Source organism: Atheta coriaria, unplaced genomic scaffold (genome assembly GCF_025399875.1).
Source record: "Atheta coriaria isolate IRGN ID8LTWV9N9 unplaced genomic scaffold, Caltech_Dcor_3.1 hic_scaffold_5_pilon, whole genome shotgun sequence".
Lineage (NCBI taxonomy): Eukaryota > Metazoa > Arthropoda > Insecta > Coleoptera > Staphylinidae > Dalotia > Dalotia coriaria.
This window is the reverse complement of record NW_027045447.1, coordinates 5,152,005-5,175,605: the sequence shown is the minus strand read 5'-3', so window position 1 is coordinate 5,175,605 and position 23,601 is coordinate 5,152,005. Positions and strand designations below refer to the sequence as shown.

General features: G+C 35.4%; 6 protein-coding genes and 1 long non-coding RNA gene across 11 annotated transcripts; 4 read left to right on the top strand and 3 right to left on the bottom strand.

Moving 5' to 3' along the window:
• Positions 1–2,793, top strand: LOC135791786 (uncharacterized). Its single transcript, XM_065302326.1, has 3 exons — positions 1–1,610; positions 1,928–2,536; positions 2,620–2,793. The coding sequence occupies exons 1-3, from the start codon at positions 182–184 to the stop codon at positions 2,622–2,624; spliced, it is 2,043 nt and encodes a 680-aa protein (XP_065158398.1). The 5' UTR covers positions 1–181; the 3' UTR covers positions 2,625–2,793.
• Positions 2,794–2,829: 36 nt separating this feature from the next.
• Positions 2,830–7,032, bottom strand: Ankle2 (ankyrin repeat and LEM domain-containing protein 2). The gene is made up of 7 exons (XM_065302325.1): positions 6,270–7,032; positions 5,910–6,215; positions 5,676–5,831; positions 4,322–5,612; positions 4,095–4,263; positions 3,897–4,034; positions 2,830–3,843 (listed from the first exon to the last, which is right to left on the bottom strand). The coding sequence occupies exons 1-7, from the start codon at positions 6,744–6,746 to the stop codon at positions 3,624–3,626; spliced, it is 2,757 nt and encodes a 918-aa protein (XP_065158397.1). The 5' UTR covers positions 6,747–7,032; the 3' UTR covers positions 2,830–3,623.
• A 391-nt stretch (positions 7,033–7,423) lies between these two features.
• On the top strand, positions 7,424–10,180 carry LOC135791787 (uncharacterized). The gene is made up of 3 exons (XR_010548119.1): positions 7,424–7,631; positions 8,245–8,332; positions 8,504–10,180. It is a non-coding gene; the product is annotated as an uncharacterized lncRNA (long non-coding RNA).
• Positions 10,181–16,879: 6,699 nt separating this feature from the next.
• Positions 16,880–17,537, bottom strand: Tim8 (translocase of inner membrane 8). Its single transcript, XM_065303561.1, has 2 exons — positions 17,311–17,537; positions 16,880–17,207 (listed from the first exon to the last, which is right to left on the bottom strand). The coding sequence occupies exons 1-2, from the start codon at positions 17,410–17,412 to the stop codon at positions 17,043–17,045; spliced, it is 267 nt and encodes an 88-aa protein (XP_065159633.1). The 5' UTR covers positions 17,413–17,537; the 3' UTR covers positions 16,880–17,042.
• A 127-nt stretch (positions 17,538–17,664) lies between these two features.
• Positions 17,665–20,933, top strand: LOC135792808 (protein AMN1 homolog). The gene is made up of 5 exons (XM_065303553.1): positions 17,665–18,042; positions 18,339–18,900; positions 18,967–19,132; positions 19,283–19,349; positions 20,813–20,933. Exons 1-5 carry the CDS (start codon positions 17,792–17,794, stop codon positions 20,814–20,816), a joined length of 1,050 nt encoding a protein of 349 aa, XP_065159625.1. The 5' UTR covers positions 17,665–17,791; the 3' UTR covers positions 20,817–20,933.
• Clc (clathrin light chain) lies at positions 19,336–22,199 on the bottom strand. Of its 5 annotated transcripts, XM_065303554.1 has the most exons (8): positions 21,924–22,198; positions 21,586–21,684; positions 21,426–21,458; positions 21,111–21,155; positions 20,959–21,051; positions 20,668–20,779; positions 20,479–20,490; positions 19,336–20,306 (listed from the first exon to the last, which is right to left on the bottom strand). In XM_065303554.1, exons 1-8 carry the CDS (start codon positions 22,057–22,059, stop codon positions 20,123–20,125), a joined length of 714 nt encoding a protein of 237 aa, XP_065159626.1. In that variant the 5' UTR covers positions 22,060–22,198; the 3' UTR covers positions 19,336–20,122. The 5 variants fall into 5 exon arrangements, with proteins under 5 accessions (XP_065159626.1, XP_065159629.1, XP_065159628.1 ...); XM_065303557.1 differs by lacking the exon at positions 21,111–21,155 and having other exon boundaries at positions 21,924–22,199; XM_065303556.1 differs by lacking the exon at positions 21,426–21,458.
• A 225-nt stretch (positions 22,200–22,424) lies between these two features.
• On the top strand, positions 22,425–23,365 carry mRpL21 (mitochondrial ribosomal protein L21). Its single transcript, XM_065303559.1, has 4 exons — positions 22,425–22,684; positions 22,747–22,910; positions 22,976–23,132; positions 23,205–23,365. Exons 1-4 carry the CDS (start codon positions 22,531–22,533, stop codon positions 23,306–23,308), a joined length of 579 nt encoding a protein of 192 aa, XP_065159631.1. The 5' UTR covers positions 22,425–22,530; the 3' UTR covers positions 23,309–23,365.
• The last annotated feature ends 236 nt before the right edge of the window (positions 23,366–23,601 follow it).

Here is a 23,601-nt window from a genome sequence, read left to right as displayed (position 1 = left end):
ACGCGGTCGGTTTGTTTACATTGTTAAATTTCCTATGGTTGTGTTCGGGACGTTTGAAATTGCATCAACAACTTTAAATAACAATCGAATAACAATAAATTAAGTGTCAATCAAATGAAAGAAGAGGTTCGTAGAAAATTCCCGTACGAAATTATTTATTCTCTATTCATCCACCAATATCATGGATTTGGAAGACAAAATCAAGCCTGCACTCAACATCATTCATGGCAAAGAACTCAGTACTGAGGAGTTCCAACATTCATTGTTTGAATACTTTGAAGAAAAGGGTATTTTATCAAATTTGAGGGCACACCTTCGGTCGCAGATGGTAAATGTGTTGCAGGAGACTTGTTTGGGTAAAGCAATTATATCAAAGAAGCCTGAAATATCACCAAAACTTCAAGCACAAAACCTATTAATTGCTGAGTATCTGCTTCAAAGAAACTATCACTACACATTGTCCGTATTAAGTTCAGAAGTACCTTTAAACAATGTGTTTCCATCTAAGCCCATAGATTGCCAGAACAAAAGTCCTGCATTTAGATTTGCAAAGAATGATTTGAGTGATATCCTAGAAGCTATAGGCTTCAATAGACAGCCAGAATTGGCTGACATGCTTCTTTTGAACTATAAATCAAATGATAAGGAGTCATTGCTTACATGTATATTGCAAAGTGTTCCAGGTTTAATAGGACAATGTAATACAGCAAAACAAGAGAATGTTAATACTTGGCTGAGCAAGCAAAACATGAATTCACTAAATCTAGAATCAATGATTGGCTTGTTCAGATCAGCAGGTGTGCACATTGATACCATTTTACAAATTTGTGAATTAGTTAAAGAAGCAATTGTTAAAGAAGTCTCAAGTTTGAAGCAGTTGAAAGATGATCAATTGTCCAAAATGAAAAAGAAAATGCATCATGAGGCGTCGTGTAAAATAAAGAGATACAAAGAAAAGGTTGCTAAATTAGAGACATTCTACAAACAAGAAAAGAAGCGATTAGAAAATGAGTTGAAAAACACAAAAGCAAATTTAAATGAAGCAACAAATCAGGTGCAAGCTAAGTATAATGATATTAATGAATTAAACACTCATATAAAAGAATTAGAAGCGCGTTTGAAACAACAAGAGGTAACGTTGCTAACCAAGGAATTGACGCTTCAGCAGCGTCAGGAGTATCTTGAGAATAGGCAAAGCCAAATAGACCAGCAATTTGACGAAATACGATTGGTATCGCGGTCTCAACAAGCATTACCGATTGTTATTGAAACTTGTGAGCAAGAAACGGGAATGCGAAAAACTGAATGTAAGGAAACAGGAACGAAAACCATCACAGGAACCACGGCGAGTGTTGAAACAATGGAAAATCAGCGAGAAGTTGAATTAGTTGCTGAAAATACACAATTGAAGCAGAGCAGCGCCGAGATGCAGGATAAAATCACCAAGCTAAAGGATGAAAACATATCATATCAGAATAAAATTCAGGAGTTACTTCTCCGAACGAATTCTCTTTTAACACAACTTGAATCACGTGGCTACGATGGAAGAATTCGATCAACTATTTCCATGCGCAATATGCGTCTTTTCTTTCAAGACGGCGGCGAAGAAGGTATTTTATTGTTTTTAATCGGTTACTTGCGAGTGCATAGGTTCTGCACCAATGTTACTCATTTGTCCTTCAGTTTGGTACTGAATTTTATCTGTACTACTTTACAATTAATTGGTCAACCTTTTTACATTGATGGTATAGTTAATGTATGCAATTATTACATACGCACAGCGATTGCACGTCAATGGGGATTTTCTAAGGAATAAAATAATTTTGGCACATTTCAATTGTTTTATTTATTAGAAAGTCGTTAGTTGTAAGGTCATGCGTACCACATAGAATCATGATTTACTTATTTATATATTTGATTTATATAGATCAGATTGGTCCTGCGTCGTCACCCCATGAATCACGCCGAAAGAAACCTCCCTGTATTGTCATTCCATGTAGCAGTTCCGACGAAATTACACCAACAGATGAAGTTTTGCAGGAAGCAAAAGAACGTTTGCTTGAACTGGAACGCGAAAGTGCCGCTATTGACAAACACTTTGAAACACTACCGAAAGGCACTCTGCGCACTGTTGATTCTAACGCAGCTTGCTTAATTCAGAACTTTCAGAGCAACGTAGCGTTAATTCGTGACAGTCTAACTAAGATTTTTCCAACTGAAACACGTCACAACCCGACCCCGCAGAGTATCCACTCTGAACTTAATATTCCGGGAAAAAACTGTGTGAACAATACCAATGAAACGCATGAATTTACAGAAGTTATAGAAACATGCAATGCTGCTGGTGACGGACCTCAAGTTGTGTTAGAATGTAAATCTAAACCACCTGAAATAGATGTTATATGTGAAGAAGATGAAGAAATTGATGTTTATAACAGTACAACCTCAAGTGGTATGATCATCAACACGTCGATATCAACCGTGGATGTAAGTGAGGAAGCTGGTCGATGTTCATCTCCAATGTGGCTGGATGTAGGTGAGTTATAATTTAAACATTATTTAAATCTAGCTAAATCATACAAAAAACTACATTTTCACAATTTTCCTTTGGGTTTTAAGATTAATTTGGATTGGTATTTAATGTTGCTGAAATGCAGTTGTCAAGTTTATGAACATTTGAAATATTGGGTTTATGATCCTCTAGTCAACAAAAGAAAACTGATGGTTATTGTTGGCTTGTTAGGTGAATTATCTTGTAATAATCTAGTCTGAAATAAACGTGTGATAAAAGTACATTACTTATTCAGATAATTAAATTAAGTCAAACAATTCTGTTATACGTTTTTATTTTACTGTAAAATCCATTGTGTATAAATTTTTGGCATTTTATTTTTATTGTGATTAGTTTAATTGTTAAGTATATAGAAAAATATAATCATCACATAATTTTACAGCGGTAAACTTACTTGAATATATCAATCTTCATCGCCTAACTTATTTAAATTGTGTTAACACGTTTCATTTCTGACTATTTTATACATTTCACATCTTAGCAAATTCTTCTTTGAACTCTGAAGTCTTTACTTTATACTCCAACACCCAAATATTAACCAGTTGAAAGAGTAATGTTGTAAAGGTTGATTAGTATTTTTGTTTTCAAGTTAATATGAAAGCTATAATTCAACAGTCTTATTTCTTGGTAAATGTTGTCTAAAATCTTTAATACAGTTCTTTGTTTTGAAACTTTCGATTTGTGCTTTGCATAAATGCATATTTCTTACAAACTAGAAGACTATGCGGTTTTTAGAATTCTTTGCGGCTTTCATTTCGCTTATCAATTACATATTTCAACACATAAAATGCACATTTGCCATTGGAAGAAAGAACAAAAGGGAACATTTCAAACTATCTTATAAATAAATTACATAATATATTGTCCACATGGACTTCCACCTCATTTTTAAAGACGGGTATACATAATTTATAGATTATAGTGGCTGGAATACGTGTTGTAGAACGAACAAAACATGTGCTAACTTCACATAAATAACTCACCGTTGTCTTCGAAACAATAACTTGTTGCTTTTGCGAGTTTTAATAAACGCAACGCGCATGAATTTTGCTTATGTATTAAAACTGGCGTTACCTCGCTGCAATTTCAGGCTGGCGCGCGGTGAATTGGCACCGGTCACTCGCAGCCATGATTGTGGCGGTGTGTACGGTGGCGAAGATGAGAGAATGTCTTTCGCGGTTTGGTTGCCACGGTTTGTACGATGGGATACAGGAGTTGATGTAACACTGGGTGATCCGATGTTATATTTTACTACACTTGGACTTGCCCAACTGAAAAATAATATGTGTAGAGATTTGGGTCTAGATAGTTTCGTGCAAATTACCTAACGCGTTCCTTTTCATTGTACATGCCGACAGCATGATGCCATCGGCATATATTGGGATAGTCTTTTGAATTCAAATCAGCTTCAGCGTACTTTAAGGCGTTAAATGCTGCGTAGTCGATTTTAGTTGGAATATCCCTGTAACGTAAATCATTTATACAAGTTGTATGATTTTGTAGATAAGTTAGATGAGTTTACCCTTCAATGTATATGTCATCATCTGGAAGTTGAGTTTCTTGGAACATGTCATCATCATCTTGATCATCTTCTAATAAACTAGGTGTACCAGGCGGGGTGTAATACATTTCATCGGTGTCGTCATCGATCTCTTCACTGCTTGATGTATCACTATTTCCATATGTAATAACTAAAAGAAAAATAGTTAAAAGCAAGTTTTTTAAGATAAATATGACTGTTAAATATACCCGCATCAGGATTATTTTCTTCAAACGACAATTTTCTGGGTATATCGTGCAGGACCAAAGAAGCGAATTTGTTCTTCAAATGCAATCGCTTGCTGCCATTTTGCTTTTTCGTTTTACATTCCCATGTACACCCGCACGGTTTCATATGATTCCAGACGTCTACGCATTGCGTTTCGGACACAATATCTTCGTGCACACAATCGCTACTTAAAAATTCTCGCAAACATTTCAACAGACAAATTGTATGCTGACTTTTCGAATGCATTGGGCTGTTGCCTCCTTGTGCGCTTTCATCATCCGAAGAGAAACAGTCTCCGTGCGTGCCACTGAAATCCAGCCAGGACGCTAGACGTTCCATGACTCCTTTAGCAGACATATCGTGCAGATATTTAGAGAGTTGCGCTTTAATCAAATACGCGAGGCGAGAATGAGCAATCGAAATATCAACTGTTTCGAAACGTTTGTCGCATCGGTAGCTCACCATCAGCAACTGCAATTGTTTAACTTGTGTCTCTATAAGCGTACAGGTTTCACTTTCAGCGTCGATAAGATAAATAATATCATTGGATATACGCTTTGCAAAAACTTGCAGGGATTTCTCAATGCACAAAGTGGGATTAAGGGTCAACGAAAGAGATTCGTGACCGTTCATCGTCTCCGAGTCGCGGAGATGAATTGGGTTGCCATTATTGTTCATAGCACAAACACCATTGGTATAACCACCATTTATATTCGAGTGTGAGTGATTGTTGTTGGGCGAATAGTAGCTGTTATCATTTAATTTACATGCTTGTAACGCACGACATAGCTCCGTGAGTGGGCTGCATTCCGCGCTTCGATTGCTCGCCATTTGGTCCGCTAAGCTTGTATGCTCGGTAAAACATGGAAGCTTACCCACTCCACTATGACGTGATGGAGGTGTTGCTGATGTTGTCGGTGACGGGGTATCGCAGTTATACTTGGCAGCCATCTTTTCGGCTAAATAGTTCTCGAATTGTCGCAGACCGTCTTCGGATGCAAGGTCGACGAAACTATCCAAGAAGGGCCAGTATTCTTTCCAAGGCACGTCCATTTTTCTAGCGAGGTTGTTTCCGAGTCGTTCTAAACCTTTTTCGTGATCTTTTAACTTAAGAGACGCAATTGTAGCTGGTGTACGTAGTGGACTGCCAAAATTTAATATTCTTGGAGGCGTCTTCATCATTTTCCGAAATCTCTCTGCACCTTCTTTATTCATTGGGCCGGCGTATGCGTGAATTTCCATTCGTGGACTAAGCGGATCTTGATTAAAATTCTAAAAGCATCATTATGTATCATATACTGTTACCCCATTTATAATGAATTTGAGTATATTTACTGGTGGACTGGTGGGCGAAAATGGTGTGCCGATAATCGGTGGCGCACAATTATCTTCTGACCTGAGAACTGGAACGTAGAAGTTATCTTCAAGCAGACCAGCGATTTCTTCACTGAATATTTTTGCGTCTGGTCCATCATATCTATCACAAATAATCTGAAACACATTGTAACATTTTAATATTCGATTGTTTAGATATTGCAATTAGTTTTGTCTATGAATTAAGTTACAAACTTCTTTCGGTAAGTTCCCGTGTTTATTTCGTAAATTTTTATCACATTGTGGAAATGAAACAAACACTGCAACACATTTTGGTGCGCCAAATTTAACAGCAAAATGCAAGGGCGTTTCATTAAGTCCCTTATCTGGTGTGTTCAAGTATAAATCTAGCAATATTTTTGCCCTCTCCTCTGGTTCTTTGTCATCTACATAAAGCTTCTTAATGAACTTGATATTAGAGATTGTGTTTAAGATCAATTCACACATTATTGGATTTTTGGCTTTTGCTGCAACATGAAGGGCATTATATCTGAATCCCTCCTAAAATATAATCAGTCAATTCACAAATATTATTAGAAACAATGGTTGTATTACTTGAAGTATTGATGGTGTATCCCCTGCCCCAATCAAATATCTTGGATTATCCCATATAGTCTTCTGAACAAAATCAACATCACCAGTCTCAATTCCTTTCCTCAGCTTGACCAAATTTTGTGATGTGGGTCCCCTGAATGGGCTGTGTTTCTCACCAACACTAGGACTATCCCCATTTTTGACAACTTCTACAACTGTGTTTGGATACTCAGATCCATTCTCAGCAAATTCTACAGCATCTTTACTGTAATCAAATGCTTTGAACCTGGCTTTTTTGTACTTTTTAACAAGCTTTAATGCTTCTACTTTGTTATCAAACACATTCATGAATAAATCTGTTTCTTGCACTTGCACATCTGCAGGAATGTATACTCCATAGAATATAGTTTTTGTGCCAATTGCATCAGTACTTTCGTTCATATCGATTGAAGTTTTCGTGTTGTTTACCACCAGATCATTGTCTTCCTTTTCACCCATTTTGTCTGTTATTTCTGTGGCATGAGCCACAGCACTGAGGTGCAGCAAACTTTGAATACGTTTAAGGTTAAACGTATGTTTTTCTCATTTATTTCCGTGGAAAGTGCACTAAGATGATCTAAATTTGAATGGCCCGTTTCGAAACAAGGTCGCGCAGCGTATTTCCGTGCGAAACGTGGTAGATAATCCAAAAATAAAACCTGCTACCGTGGTTTTTGTGTTCGCTTTTGTGGAACTGAAGTCGTTTTGAAATAACACGTCAACTGTCATACATGTTGTTTGTTGTTTTGCGACAGTGGCGCTGTTTGACGCCGATCACGCCGAACTCGAAGGTTACTCAGGCATTTGTGACAACGGGTGTTCGATCAATTTATTAAAACAATGATTCATATTTTTATTATATTTGCATAGTTAATAGCTGTAATTTATTAGGTGAAGAAAGTATGCGGATTAATTTAAATGCTTTATGTCGCTCGTACAATATTATTTCGCCTTGAGGCGAAATATGCCAATCTCAATTTAAAAATTGAAATCTGAGGAATAGTGTTAAGTTTATATAAAACATAATTTGAATTTTAAATAATAGATTACGTATTTTTAAACAAATATAAAACCCTTTGAATTTATTTATTCATTGTTTCTGTTATAAAATCGTGTAACACTGCGTGCTTTGCACATGCGCTGCACGCATTCCGCCATATTGTTTACTCTCATCGCTTTCATCCCGTACATCCCGTACACGAAGTAGGTATATATCTATACTTCGTGATCCCGTAGGTCAGTCAGTCCGTAAATCGAGTGTAGTGTGTGCGTACCTGGCGTAAAACAATACTTTCCATTATATCAAATTCAAGAAGTGCAGAGAAATTAGTCCAGCATAAAAGTGTAAGTTTTCATTTTATTTTTTATCAAGGCGGTTTAGCGCTTAGATCGTAGGTGTTATATGCCGGTAAATGTATAACGCAAAGTTTTAAAATCGCTGCCAAATTCCTATGATTTTGTGTGTTTTTTGAAGTAAAAGTTCTTTAGAATCGTTGTGGTTTCAAAATTAATGATACGACACTAAAAAGATTTAAAAGATATATAAGGGGTATTCCATGCCAAATCGACCACTTTTGAACCCGACCCTTTTTGATTTAGCTGAAACTTTTCCATTCTTTTCTACCCTTTGAGCAACGTTTATTAGAATTTTTCAAATTTTTATTTTCTAACCTCAAAAAAGTTATAAATTTACCAAAAAATGACAATTTAATTTATGCATCGTTCTAGAAGTTATATTCATAGGCGTTCTGTATTTTTTAAATGTTATGCCGGGTTAGAACGAAGAATCTTATCTTGTGAACATTCTTATCTATTTGCGTGCGGTGAATCAACAATCTTAAACTTGTGTATCCGTGTCTAGTAATATTGTTTTTAAATATGATTTTACTTAAATTCTTGGTGATTGTTTTTATTTTATTTTGTAGTATTATTGTGATTAATTGTGATTTAATTTTAGAATTTTGAGCATTTTGTGTTAAATTCACGTCAGTTGATGTGTCCCCCTTGTCCATTTCCAGTCGTCTGCATGCTCACTGCGATAAAAGGTATAGTATAGAATTCATTATTTATGCTTGCTGGAATTGTAAATTCTGTATGTCAATTCTGTTTTATTTATACGCGGCAGTGAACTTCACATCGCATCACATGTCTTTTTATTAAAATATCAAATTTCTAAACTTTTCCACTTTTATTATGATTAATTATTTTTATTTTAGAAATTGGAGCTTAAGGAACTCCTTGATGCAATACTACGGTGGAACATACACTGGAGAATCGCCTGACATTCGATGTGATGTCATCTCACTGGCTTTGCTACGACATCAACCCCAAGGGACACCAAGTGGACTATTGCTTGAAGACCACCTTAGTTTCAACGGGATTCGATACCTCTATAATTTGTTGCTCGTCTTGCAATCATTTGCGCCCACACATCCTTTTTCAAACCAGTACAAATAATGCGCACATGGAAGGGTACAAGAGAAACTTCCCGATTTTTAAACCACGAACGCATTCTTTTAGTTCACTTATAATTAGAATTGTATATATTTAGGGACCTTTGACAATCAATTTGATGAATGCTTGTGGAATAATATGCAATGTAAACTCTTTATAACGATACTTATAAAGATTAGCTGATTTAAGGACGGATTTTACCCATACAATAGATAGAATAAACCTTCTTGTACATATTTTTACGTCATTATAAAAAAGGTTATCAAGAGTTTACATTTTATTACACATTTAAACGCCTCACATTCCTGGTCGTGTTTATAGGACGAGTTTGCGTTTTATTTGTTGGTAATGCGGATAAGGGTATTTGCCGCACTGTTGTTGTCTAGCTTTAACTCTCGAAGGGGGCGTTCCTAGGGATGTTAAATTAAATTCTCCGTCGTGTTGTATTAGTTTGTTGCAGGAGCGACGCCTGCAACATTGGTAAATTTGAAAATTGGGTGGTTAAGTGGAATTTTCACATGAAGAGTGAAATTGTTGGAGTTTTTTCGGAATAGCTTGCGAGGGAGGCGGGAAATTTCCGCGCGGTCTCTAGTGATGTCAAATTAAATTCTCCGTGGGGTTGTATTAGTTTGTCATAGAAGTTGCGTTTGCAACATATCTAACGTCGAAAATTAGGTGGTTAAGTTGGATTTTCACATGTGGGGGAAAATTGTTGGGGTTTTTGGATATAGCTTGCGAAGGGAGCGACCTAGAATTTTCAACACGGTATCTGTTAGAGAAGCTTCAACAACAGTGCGCGTAATCCTAGATTTGTGTACGTGCGTGTCATACTCTGGAGCACATTTCCTTGAGTGCTATTTGTGATATGTAATTATGTATGTATAACTTGAGAACTCCTTTTATTGTGTATATGACGTTACTGTAAGAATATTTGGGTTGTGGTGCTAATGTTGTGCAACATTTTTAACTTATAAATGTATTTTCACTGAGGGCGTTTTTAGACGAAACAATTGTAGATCCTTTAATCAAATCCAGTGCAAATAGACTAAAAACGCTCTCAGTAAAAATACATTTATGATTTTACTGTATTGTCTTATGTATTAATGTGTACATACATTTTGTTGTACTGTCCTCGTAGAATTCGTTTTTATATGTAAATGTTTTGTATTGTAGTGTAGTTGTTTGTGTTTTAATGTTTGCTTGCACCTTGTGTTGTGTGTTTTAATTAGTATAAATAAACAACGTTGATACCTGTTGAAGAAGTTTAGGAGCACTTGTGCCAAGGAGTCTACCGTTTCCATCGCAGAAATGTTACTGATGTGCGTCTTACAAGGCAAGTTTTACTATCTGGAGATTTAAGAACTGTCTATGATTTTCAATTTAAATAAATGTATGTAGTTTTTAATGTTGCTAATAAAACATAATGTAATACTATATAATTCTTCATAATTCTTTCTGCTTTCCCGTTTGCGTCGAGCGTGTACAATATATAGCTGTTGTTTGTGTTGTGTTGTTGTTTTAAAAAGTTAAATAAAATAGAATTATAAATAGAAGAATCAAATGTCAATGATAAAATCACTCGGTGGATGAGTGGATACGTGCACCTGCTGGCATGCTAGTAGACACGGATCGAATCTCAGGTATAGAAGGCATTTTTCTCAAATATAAAAATAACAGGTGTAATTTGGGTTTCATATGTAAACTCAAATAAAATATAAGAGAAATTGTAATACAAATGAAGAGGCAATAAGAGAAGTAAGAAAGTAGTAAGTGTAGGAACGGGGAACAGAGAAATATAGGAGAAGTAGAAGTAGAAGATCTAATAGCAGTGAAGAGAAAGAATAGAAGACAGAAGGAAGAGAACAGAGTAGAGAAGAGGAGGAAGGAGATAGAAGAAAAAGAATAGGAGAGTGGATGGATGAGATTTTTAATTTTTTTGGCGGCATGGCGTTATGACAGTCCACTGCTTCGATGCGTCCATTGCTCCCGGCCCATCCTACAGCTACGATGTCTCTACGCTTCATCCCCAGAATACTCAGGCATACCAACAATTTTTATGGTGGGGGATCACCCCCAAAGAGAGGGAACTCCTTATAAGGACAATCCTTATAAGGTTTTGTTCAAATATTTCTAAGTTTTAAGTCGCCTCAAGAGAGGTGACACTTAAAAGATTCTTACAAGTTCTGACCTGTAGCTGAAATGAAAGAAGCAGCACACAAATCACACAGGATACCTTAACAATTTTTATAGTGGGTATCATCCCCTGAGAGAGAGAACTCTCTTAGAGACCTGTTCCTGAAATGATAGAAAGGGTGCACTCAAATCAAAGCAGTCAATATATCTTACTATTTATTTATTAACAATAGAATACAAGTTTATATTTTACAAGTTAACAGAATACATGCCGCCATATTGAAACAGGACTTACGACCTGCATAGCCGCGCACATGCCAAAAGTTCTACCGAAAAAAGAAATTAGCAATAGCCCATTTTCTACGTTGTTAAAAGGGAAACAAATATACAGGGTAATACAAAAGGAAAATTTAATGTGAAAATAGAAAAACATTTTAACACTACAAATATCATTCGTTTTTCATCCGAGGCTCCGGGAAACTAACATACAGGGTGTCACAAAAAGAAAATTTAAAGGGCAATGAGGAAAACCCTAAAAACCACAGTCAAAGCAAAATTAATATATAGGGTGTTTCAGAAAGAAAGTCTCTAGTTGGAACAAAAAACACTCAAACCACCCAAATACCGGCGATTTTCTACGTAGTGCTATGAAAACTAATATACAAGGTGTTACAAAAAGAAAACTTAAGAAACTACTAAGGGAGTTAATATTCACAACATGAAGAGGGAAAGTTACAAATAAACAACAATATTTTAATATAAAATCCAAGATTTTACCCGAAAATCATAGGGGAAATTGAGCAAAAAGATGGTACAAAAATTAAACACTTACATTTTAACATAGTGTGAATGTATATTTATTAATTTGCATCAACTGCATAAAGTAACCGACATAAATTGATAGGCGGAAAACATTCAAATAAGCTGCCGGTCAACAAGAAACTTCTTAATTTAATGATGCTAAGGAATACAAATCGATTAAAAACATTCACGTGTTCAGCAAAAAGATGGCCGAGCCGACGGCCGATGGCAGAGAGAGCGTGGTCGACCATATGAATATTGCCAATTTTAATAATCTTCAGATACTTTTTTAAAACAATGTTGGTAGTAATTAAATCATCCATGTTATTTTCGGAAACGGAACCAAGAATTCTGATAAAAATGTTACATACCATGTGTTTGTAATTTGCAAGATGATACATGCAAATTTCATATCACTCAAATAGAAAAATCAATTTAAGTTAAACCGGCGTAACTTTCCGTAATAAAATTTAATTACACCTATGCATTGATGAACGGATTTTATATCCTGGAATATATTCTATCAACTTAAAACACACGCACCGATTAATGGACACTTATTTCTTATTTAAGGAGACTCTAAACGCCACAAATCATTAAACAAAACAGGCACACATGCCTAGTGCGAAAATTTTGCCTGATGGTCGAAAAAGTACAAGACGATTAATCCAATTAAAACCTCAAAACGCACGGCGATTAGAGAAACACGTTCGCGGACCACGCGGTGAAACGACTGCCGTGTGCGTTTCGCTTAGCCAGGTACCAGGCTGGTACGTAGCGATAATACGCGTCAGTCGAACAAAAAAAGTTGTTTATACACAAACGTACTGATAAACTCGTAGTTGAAAAGACCAAACTAAAATTTCACAATGTTGAAACAACCGACATACACGAAATCTACTTTTACTTTCAATATTTCTCGGCATTAGAAAAGAATTTATTGGCGGAGAATTTAATTCCGCATCTTTAAATGCCACGCTGAAGTTATTGAGACGCTATGATCGCGTGTAAACTCAAAAAAATACAAACATTTCACGAGAAAGGGTGACAAAAATCACTCTTTTATGGAAATTTTCGCGGGTTGCAGGTCGAATTCCTGCAACAAACAAATACAACCTGACAGAGAATTTAATTCCACATCTCTAGATGCCGCGCTGAAGTTAGTGGGCCGCCTAGTTCGTGGGCAAACCCGAAGAATTACAATCATTTCACGAGAAAGGGTGAAAAAATAATCAGATCGTGCAAATTTTCGCCGAGTTCATACGGTGCCCTGAACACGAGTCACTTTTACCGCTAGCCTCGTAAGGTTCCTTAATTCGAGTCACTTATAGCGCTAGCCTCGTAAGGTGCCCTGCACGCGTGTCACTTCTACCGCTAACAAATACAACCCGACGGAGAATTTAATTTCGTATCTTTCGAGGCCACGCTGAAGTTAGTGAGCCGCTTAGATCACGCGCAAACACGAATAAATACAAACATTTCACGAGAAAGGGTGACAAAAATCACCCTTTTATGCAAATTTTTGCGGGTTGCAGGTAGAATTCCTGCAAGAAACAAATACAACCCAACGGAGAATTTAAAAAGGGTGACAAAAATCATCCTAAAATACCCGTACCTATGATACAAAAAGAGTATCCGACGGCCGACGGAACATCACTCACGCTTTACCTCTGCGTATGTACAATCCGCGCTTAACGAACGCCGCACAGCACCCGTGCACAATCGAAGGAGCATTTAGAAACAGTACGTAATAACGCGACATAAAATTAAGGAACTCAAAATATTGTACCGAAAATATGCGTCCAGATCACCTGACGACAAAAATAAGACTAACGTGGTACGCACGCCAACCGCGTGACCACCGCACATAACTGCAGGAGATAAAGAAACTTGTTTGTTTGTAAACACTGATACTTTCAGTGTGGTAGTGTTGAACATGAGAAAAATTGTACTCGCAATATGCATGGAACTATTAATTTTTATTAAATTCTTAACCGGATTCTGATAGATAATTTAATTCTATATCGTTTATTACGATACGGTGGACCATCAGTGGTCCGCGGACATTTCTCCCATCACGTAAGCAAACCAAAATAAAAATGTTACAATTAACTTACGTAGCAGTTCTTTATAAATACTTAGTAAAAATTTGTTGTTAAGAAAATATCACTGATCCGCAATTTTTTTTAACGAATTCTACTGGTCCGCGGGTCAAAAAAGGTTGAGAAACGCTGGTTTAGACCCTATTTTCAATTTTAGAGAAAAATGCAACACGACGTTAAGAAACTTCAAGACTTTCTACACCATATTGGCAAATCACTTTGCAGGGCGGTGTCGGATTAAATTGTCGGATTATAGAGAACTGCTTAAGACCCCTTACAGTCCGGAATTTTTTACAAAAAAGTACCTTGTAATCCGACAAATTACAAATCCTAAAGTACAAACATATGGCATATGACCATGTCGGATTACAAGAGGTGCCGGATCAAGCCGGCTCCGGATTACCGGAATTCCACTGTATATTACAAAACTAAAGAAATACTGTTTTGTCACATGGAAGCTAGTAATTCTAATATTCTAATACACAAAATAAAAATGCACATTTTGGGCACTTAAGGCGAAATTTCGCGATGGAACCGAATTGCAACTTCAAGAATGCCTCTTGGGCTAACAGAATCCGTAGAAGAAATGCAAATATCAAGAAGGGTTCGCGAGATATGGCCCGTTTACCACTGCAAGTTTTAAAAATTCGAAAAAAAGGCACACTAGATTGAAAAAGTGACTCTCTTTCAGGGCACCGTACGAGGGTAGCGGTAAAAGTGACTTCCATTCAGGGCACCGTACGAAGGTAGCGGTAGAAGTGACTCTCATTTAGAGCACTGTACGAGAATACCGGTAGAAGTGACTCCCATTCAGGGCACCGTATAAGGGTAGCGGTAAAAGTGACTTCCATTTTCTATTAGCTAAGCTAGTGAAATTGGAGATCTAAGAGATTAATTCATTAGAAATTCATAAGAATTTATTATTCTAATATATATTCTTATAATTTTATAATTCATAAGAAAAAATGGGAAAAGGGGAGTGCTGCATGTTTTTTGAGGATCTTCGGTAGTGAATACCTTATAAACTAAAAGAGATAGAGAGGAACGTACTGAAAAGTATTAATTTTCTATAAGACAAAGTATTGAAATATTGCATGCAGTTGGCCTCAGCCAAGCAAACAAGGTCGCAACAGATAGCAATAGACGATACATGCGATATATAACTCAACTAAACTCAACTAAAACGCCAGCAGAGCGAGACTGGAGAGGATGGCAACGACAACACACGGCAAGTTTGGACGTTGCTATACGCACGGTAATAAAAAAGTGTAAATCGTATTCAAAACAAACACAATTCTCATGTCGAATGCCTACGTTTGCTGATCAATATAGATATAAACAATACAAGTCTGTTTTATGATTTTTAGTTCATGCTAGTGCCATTTACAAATGATACAGGTAGTAGTTCCACAATTTAGATTAAATGAAATTAATGAAATAATTAAATTCGATTTATGAAATTCAAAAGTATTATGCTGAATATTACGCTTTTACATCAAATATTTAAGAAAATTTTACTAAGATAAGAAGTTGAGGAATATGTATTACTGAATCTTCTCCAAATATAACTTCAAATTTCTGTTCCTAATGAAAAAACTTTGTCATTTGGTAATAATGCAGAAAAAGAAACGAAGAAAAGTAACTCTTTTTATAAATAATGAAATTATTTTACTTACCAGTTATGGAAGACGGTAAATCGAAGGTAAGTTGCTAGATACTGAAATAAATAAGAAACATAACATTATTTTCATTATTTATATGTTGAAATAAATTATAGTTCCGTCGGAACGCAATCTCGAAATTTAAATTCTTGTTATTCGCAAAATAATGAAAGGTATGACAATATTTACCAGGTTGAAAATTAGTCCATGCTCCTCTGTTGATGACACAAATGTTTTGCACAGTCAATTAATTATTGGCATTCACAAAATATCGCCGACCGTCGCCCGACGGCAACGGACTCAGAAACACGTGAATAAATGAAACACGCAAAATTTAGAATTAAGAAAATTACACACGCGATAAATAGTTGATAACATATCAAACACGTTTATTAATACTAATTATCACCGGCGATCGGGAAATATAACGCGATTTAGCCAATTTATATCAAAGAATAACACGAGCCGAAGGTGTGGAATGTGTGCTCGTCGTTAACGCACCGATGCAACAAGACAAAATTCACTCGCTGGAATATTTTGAGATAATACTGCATTGTCGCGCCGTCTGAGGACACTTTCGAGTACCTCACAAAAATACAAAGTGTGTCAAGCAATGTGGCGCGCATATGTAGCAGTGAGTGGTCATGCACTTAGCTAGCTGCGTCCGCGTGATACACGTACGCGACAGTGTGCATGCACCACCTAGTCTAAAGGAATAGCAGTTTTGTACACAAATGCAATAAGTTAAACCCAGATGAAGCGTGATCTTCAAATTTAAAATTTGAATTTTTCGTTGAATGAATTAAATTAACCACCCATGACTTTCGCTGTTCTTCAGTCTAATTAAATTGAAAACAAAACAAAAAGTGTTGCGATGTCAGTTTCATTCTTCCTTTATAATTCATGGCAATATTCGAAAAGTACAGAACTTCATCACTTACATTTTGAAAACAAATCCTCCTGTAGCTCGTTGCGTAGCAACCTGAAGATGCTTTTAGTCATGAATTCCAATTGGCTCTTCAATTTCCCATGAAAATCTCGAAAGGCAAAACAAGAGAAATTGGCGTAATTTTTGGGGTGGCAATAGCGCATCGTTAAAAATAACTCACGCGCTATTAAATATCAAAAACGGTTCACGAATAAATTTATGTATAAATCGCGAAAAACACACTACGGTACATGCGTACTAGCTCTGGGATAATTTGAATAAAAAAATGTATCATTTGCGGTACAATTCCCACAAATAATAATTAAATAAATTCACAGCTGCTCACAATACATCCACCACGAAGGCTACACTCGACCCGATCTGTGTGCAATCAGCCAAGGTCTACATTTGTAAAGCAACCGAACGCGCAAATTGGGTGGCCTAACAATAACGATATTTCAATTATTGTAGACAATTTGATTGACTTGGCTATTTTATATAAAACTAAATAAATTCAACAAACATCAATTTATTGAAAATTTTAACAAAAAAAACTTAATGCTGGAATTAGCACATAATAAAATTGCTTCCATAATATTCACACAAGTTATCTATACACGGTCACATTTTGATAACTTCTACATTATGCTAAATTGTTCACTTAGTGAGATACAGTTTATGCACTTTTTTGCAATAATTGCGCAAAACGGTTTGTGATTAACAAAGACACATCAATAAATCTATCAACACAGTTTGTGAGGCATGTTTCTGTTCTACTGTCCAGTTTGTTGCTTGGTTTATCAATGCATTTATCCCAGCACACATCGTTGAATTCGTGAATCTAATGAAAAAAAATGTTTTATACATTTAATTTATCTCTAAATATACGCCGATAGACGAAATCGGGAATATGTCGCTTCTAGGTTAGAACAAAAGTCACTCACTTGTGCGTTAAACTGGGCCTTCTGTTTTTCCATCATCAAGAAATCTTGCAATTCTTTATCGCCGGCCTTATCAGCAAAGTTTGTATCACCAAAATCTGTCATGTTTAATTAATCTCGCGTTATATTTGAATGGCAGTGAAGTGTACCGTATTTGTACAACCAAAATCGAAAGGCGACTCTGATCCAGACTGAACTCACACTGAACTTATAAAATCAAGCACATGTCACGGATGTCAGTAGATACGCTTTAGTTTCTATATTTCAAAAGCGAGGGCACTACATGAATAATTCAAATGTCATACGTGTAAAGTCTAATGAAATATATAATATTAAATTAGAATAAGTCCATATTCAATCTTAATCTTCAAACTTTAGTTCAAATTTAAGTTCATTGTAATTATTTTTTATTGTAATCGATTTCGATCAAAACAAGCGGTAGAAACAAAACAAACTCAACCAATCAGAGCTTGTTTTACATCACATGGCTAACTGTGTGTTTCTGTGGGGGCAGTCGGCCAATGTTCTTGCCAGAACCCAAACAAAAGTGTCGCAGTCGTGGTCGTCCTGTTTATGTTGTGTCAAATTAAGAATATATTTGGAATTTAATTTTATTTCAATCATGTTTCGCGCATGGAATGTCGAAAAACCATTCATTCTTGACCGTCCGCAGCAGCAGTCCCATCATGATCCATTATTGGACTGTAAGTGCTTTAAAGGCGAATTCTCACTCAGGTATGTGCATTCTGGATTGAAAATATATAACAATTGTTAAAATAAGTAAATACCAACGGATGAATCCCTGTTGTATTGTTAAAAAACATCATCTTTTTTTTTAAATAAAAGTCGAATTTTGTTAGATATTGATTATTTGGAAGTTAATTTTCTCCCATTTTTGTTTGTTTTTAATGTTCTCTACATTTTTTGTACAATATTAATCTTATCATACAATAACACTTTTAAAACACGCCATACCTGCATTAATCTAAAACTTGAATTGCACAAGTCCTAGTATAACGTTCAAATCATAGTTCCAGCGCGGTGCAAGCATTTATGAACAACCTTGACCGTTACACAGACGAAGAATTGGATTGTGTTAAGTATTTTCCTGCACACGTGAAGTCTCTCATCGCCCGAAAGTTCCTCTCATCCCACGCCTTCATCCAACATAAAAGCGTCAATCTCAAGAAAATAATCAGCGTAATGCTTCATGATAAAATGGATGAAGTTAATTTCACATTTTATGCTGTTGACGACGAAGTCATGAAGTCGTTGGAGGTGTGCAAAAATCTAGAAGTTTTGCGCATCGATGGTCGTCCAAATGACCATCTTGTAAGATGTTGCGGCGATTCGGTCATGGCAAACTTATCGTCGCAGGCAATTATTGAAGCGCTTGCCAATTTTCCTCGTATGCTTGATTTGCGCATTATAAATTGTGATGCTGTTTCGGACGAAGTCGTGAGTGCTATCGCAGCGAGTTGTCCAAAGTTGCAAAAATTAAACTTAAGCAATTGCAAATATATTACGGATGAAGGGCTGAAGGCATTGCTGCATTTGCGTGAATTGATTGCGTTGGACATATCTGGTTCACAGGTAGTATCCCATAAAACTTTTGTTTGATATCCCATAATTATAATGTGTTTTCAATTATTTATATAGGTAACAGATGAGGGAATGAATGCTCTCATTAATAGTGATTTTATTGACATCTTGGAAGATATCAGAATTGATCACTGCAGAGAAATCAAAGACTTTGATTTGAGTTTGTTTGCCACCAAATGCAAGGCGTTGATGGTGTTCTCGTGTCGGGGGCATATGAGTGCAGGTTGGATTCTTTACTTTCTTGTTTTGTGTCAATGCTTTCCGCTTGCTATACTTCCAATAGATTAAATATTATTAAAAAGTTTTTATCTGCCTGAAAAAATGTTTCATTTTAGTTCTGAAATTATAAATTTAAATTACGTTCTTATTTCAGATAAAATGAACAACTTTAATTCCGAACATCTGAAGAATTTGAAGCAGCTTAACTGGGCTATAGAATGGTAATTTTATTTCTAATATTTTTCATATTTCATCATAATCTTTGTCATTTTTTGTCTTTCAATTCATTTACACATTATTTTCAAGCAACGATTCTTTAGTTATCTAGTTTTTTCTCTTCTAAAAGTAATTTCACATTTGAGTGTGTTTTGCACAAATTTTACATTCTGATTTTTACATTTTGCCATTATTATTGTTGTGTGTTTTGCATGTCATTTAACTCCTAACAAAACTGCGTTCAACATTGGCTTATAGTTCGCTCATTGTTAAATGTTCGTATCTTGTAACATCATATCATTTGTTGTTGTAATTTTATAAAACAAGATACATGACACGCAACTATACACAAACGAATTAATAACTAATAATTCGACGGAATGCTATACAACAACAATCAACTCAAAATTTCGGTGCTCACTTTAATTTAACATGATATATTTGATTGCAATTATATATTAAATGCTACAATCTAAAATTTTCATTACTAAAATGAATCAGTACGGTATCAGTAGTATTTTCGTCTGAACATAATACTCGGTTTGTTTCGGAATTACATTAAAGTATACACGTGAATAAGATGAAATATCGCCACCACTTACTTAGAATTAAAAATACAGGGCGGATAAACAATAGTACAATTCAATTACTTAGATCGTGTTAATCATACACAAAACAATCTATGATGAAACAAACAAACATTGAGTTAACCAAAATATAATAATAAAATTAAATAGAATATGTATATTTCTCGTTTTACATACTAGATAATGTCTAATTAGGCATTGTTCTTCATTGGCAGAGGCGATTGCTTCAATTGCAGAATCATTGACCTCATACGCGACACATCTTTGCTGCCCTGCTTTGCTTTAGGATTGAAGTCGCACAATTTGGCGATTCGCTCCCATTCCGTGCCCGGTTCTATTTCATTATCGTCGGCGACGAATTGTTTCTCAGCATTCCTAATATACAATGACAAGATGTTAATATCGCACCGGCACGAGATTTTTAGATGCAAACATAGTCATTGTTGGTCGTGATCAGATAAAATATGCACTGTACAGACTGCGCAATAACATATTACACATCTACGAGTTTAAGATAGAAGAAAACGAAGCACACGCATATACTTACTTCGCCGCATCCCTTCGGAAAACGCAAGCATGAGAACAGCACATTTGTATAAGCGGGCGTTACATTAACATAATAATATTAACAGAATTAGTTGGGTCAAACCAGCCAGAGATATGAATATGAAAGTTAGTATCAAAAGTTATCATTGATTTTCCGAATGCGTAAAAATTGAATACTAGTTTTGGTTACCTGTTTGCTGCTTTTGTTTTTGCTATCGTTTCTTCGTGATTTTTGTACCAATCTTCGAGCTCCTTTTTCGCAATTTCCCGCCATTCCTTTTTCTTTACTTCTTCCTCTTTATCTGTAACAATAATAATTTATTTTATATTTTCAGGTAAACTACACCTGACTGGAATTTGGATTTATCAGCACCAGCACTTTTGAATTTATATTTGTACATGCAATCATATATGTATACACTTGAGAATAATAATATATTTATAATTGTGATCCAATTTTAACTTTAATTTTACTACACACCTTTTTCCTCCAGACGTTTTATTTGTTCTTCGCGCCACTTTTTGATCTTTTCAGGCTCCTCTCTCACTTTTTGTAGAGGTGGCGATGGAGAAGCTAAAAGACAAAGTAATTTAGTCAATGTGTTTAATAACCAATGTTTGATTGTAATTTACCATCATCTCGTCCATACATATCAAAATCATAATTATTAGTATTACCTAAGAACAGAAAAATATCAACTAGATGCAGCATGCATGTACATACAAAAAAAGGTAGATGCAATAAAGTCTAGTAAGATTATACAAGAATATATAAACTACAATTTCAAATAGTACCAGCTTCAATTGATAATTTTGCAATAAATAGTATTCAAAGCTAGTAGCATTTGTTTCAAAAACTATAAAAACTAAATTGCCCAGAAAAAAATACAATTTTCCTGGACAACTTACTAAAAATATATATTACTACCCAAGTACAGGTATCCTTACCTGTTTCAATAGGCTGATTGAAAAAATTCTGTTCTACAAATAGGAGCCAAAGGAAAGAAAAGTAAGTATGAAATTAGAAACAGAAAGTAAAGAGTGTGTCACCATTACTTTGCAAAGAGCAACTAAGATCAGAATTTACAGCCCCCAAAAAAATACATACCAGATGGGTTCTCTTTATCAAAACCATCCTGTTCTAGCCCATCAATCATTTCGAAGCTGGATCCAGAATTTTCTTTAAGACCATCAACATGAACACCATCTACAGTGAAAGCTCAACTTAAAATTCACAAAATCTTAGCATGCTCAAAAGCGCACAGTCCGCGAATTCATGGTGAGTGTTACATGGTGTGCGAAATAACAATGCACGAAGAGTAATCGAGCTTTACGTTATTTTCATTAGTGAACAATCATAATCAGAGATGGTAAGAAGTAGATAACAGATAGAAATAAAACGGGGGGCGGACTGAGACATGGGAGAGGTTAGCTCGATGGACTCACCGCCGTTGACCTGCGACATCGGATTGGACGGCTTGAGATCATCGTCGATGATGGCACCCAACTCGTTCTGTTCACGAGCGAGGAACTCAGCCGCTGGATCTACCTCGTTGTCGAAATTGTCACCGAAGTCCGCCATTTCTTCTATGATTATTCCTATCACTGGTTTCTCAAGCGCAATAACAAAATCAACTGCGGGTGACTCGGCTGACACAAGATTGTCGGAAAATTTGACCGAGTCTGACACGACACACGAATCACTTTCTGCCGCCCGTAGGTGCTGCCCTCACTCAAGTACGGTGGATATGATAACTAAAAACATTTAAAATTGGATTACAACTCAATACAATTCAGGGTTTATTACTTTTTAAATATTAAATAGATATATTTATAACGTTGTAATTATTATAAATTAAACTATTATTATTATTTAACTATGAAATGTATACATGTTAGCAGAAAACAAATATTCCGGGTACCGCGGTAAAGATGGAAAAATGGAAAGGTTTGCAACTTGCTACACATTGCTAAGGTTAACTCCGCTCATATTTCCCACATGAGTCTATAAACATCTAAAATCCTAACAAATTTGTTATAATTTGTAGGAAAAATGTCATTAATATTAAGAAATCTATTTAAACAACTATCAGTAAGATCTGCGCTTAAACCTCCGGTAATAAGCACGGTGCCAAGACATTTTATGTCCAGCAAACCAGTCCCTTATGAAATTGTTGATCCAAATGAGAAAAAGCTTCTGAATCAAGGTAGAACTATATTTGGTAGTCATTAATTTTAATATATTTACCTCTATGTCTTTTATTTGTAGATATAATAAACAAAGTAAACTCACAGATTGCCAATAATGAACAAGGCAGACTGTTTGCTGTGGTGCACATCAGTGGTAAACAATTTAAGATTACTGAGGGTGATATTATTATTGTAGAAGGCTATTGGCCTCCAACAGCAGGGGATAAAATAAAATTGGAGAAGGTATTATATTATAATTCATGTTTCTAATCAAAATATTCTACTTTTATGATGATTTTTATTTCTAGACAATGCTTGTTGGATCAAAGGACTTTACTTTGATTGGTACTCCATTGTTACAAGATGGATTAGTTGATATCTATGCAACTGTTATAGAAAAAACATTATCCCATACAAAAACAAACTTTAAGAAGAAAAGAAGGAAGCAGTACACTAATATTAACTGTAAGTATTACTTTAATAACATAATAAATAGATCAATGTTTGGGAATAATTAGTAATGCTGTGAAATTATAGTCTACAGAGTACAACAAACAATGCTGAGGATCAACCAGATTGTTATCAAAGGAACAGTGGATAGTCCGCCGGATGTAACTGGTCTTGAACATCGCATTTTGTAAATGTTTATACAAATATAGAGTAAAAATAGAAAATAAATTTCACACTACAAATATTAATTGAATTAGATATTCCTTTCTACACGTATTTGTATATTTAAGTTGTTACTTCAATTTATTACAAATTACAATGCAAATGCATGAACACAGTATGAAAGATTAGATTCCCTTAGGGCTTAGATCGTACAAATGTGGTAGGTAAATGATACAGAAACGTGTTTGATCAGTCGTGATCAATTTAAATGCGGATTATTAAAAACTGGTTAATGTGGAGAATGTACAAATCCAAGAAGTAT

Bases quoted from the DNA above. Each gene is read 5' to 3' on its own strand.
- LOC135792808 (XM_065303553.1), top strand. From the start codon at position 17,792: ATGGCTAACTGTGTGTTTCTGTGGGGGCAGTCGGCCAATGTTCTTGCC. The intron at 18,901-18,966 runs GTAGTATCCCAT...TTATTTATATAG, and splicing joins TGGACATATCTGGTTCACAG to GTAACAGATGAGGGAATGAA. The intron at 19,133-19,282 runs GTTGGATTCTTT...TTCTTATTTCAG, and splicing joins TCGGGGGCATATGAGTGCAG to ATAAAATGAACAACTTTAAT.
- mRpL21 (XM_065303559.1), top strand. From the start codon at position 22,531: ATGTCATTAATATTAAGAAATCTATTTAAACAACTATCAGTAAGATCT. The intron at 22,685-22,746 runs GTAGAACTATAT...TTTTATTTGTAG, and splicing joins GAAAAAGCTTCTGAATCAAG to ATATAATAAACAAAGTAAAC. The intron at 23,133-23,204 runs GTAAGTATTACT...GTGAAATTATAG, and splicing joins GCAGTACACTAATATTAACT to TCTACAGAGTACAACAAACA.
- Tim8 (XM_065303561.1), bottom strand. From the start codon at position 17,412: ATGACAGATTTTGGTGATACAAACTTTGCTGATAAGGCCGGCGATAAA. The intron at 17,208-17,310 runs GTGAGTGACTTT...TTTTTTCATTAG, and splicing joins AGGCCCAGTTTAACGCACAA to ATTCACGAATTCAACGATGT.
- Ankle2 (XM_065302325.1), bottom strand. From the start codon at position 6,746: ATGGGTGAAAAGGAAGACAATGATCTGGTGGTAAACAACACGAAAACT. The intron at 5,832-5,909 runs GTTTGTAACTTA...AATGTGTTTCAG, and splicing joins ACGGGAACTTACCGAAAGAA to ATTATTTGTGATAGATATGA. The intron at 3,844-3,896 runs GTAATTTGCACG...ATTATTTTTCAG, and splicing joins AATGAAAAGGAACGCGTTAG to TTGGGCAAGTCCAAGTGTAG.
- Clc (XM_065303554.1), bottom strand. From the start codon at position 22,059: ATGGCGGACTTCGGTGACAATTTCGACAACGAGGTAGATCCAGCGGCT. The intron at 21,052-21,110 runs GTAAATTACAAT...TTTGTCTTTTAG, and splicing joins TATGTATGGACGAGATGATG to CTTCTCCATCGCCACCTCTA. The intron at 20,780-20,958 runs GTGTGTAGTAAA...TTATTGTTACAG, and splicing joins AAAACGTCTGGAGGAAAAAG to ATAAAGAGGAAGAAGTAAAG.
- LOC135791786 (XM_065302326.1), top strand. From the start codon at position 182: ATGGATTTGGAAGACAAAATCAAGCCTGCACTCAACATCATTCATGGC. The intron at 1,611-1,927 runs GTATTTTATTGT...TGATTTATATAG, and splicing joins TCAAGACGGCGGCGAAGAAG to ATCAGATTGGTCCTGCGTCG.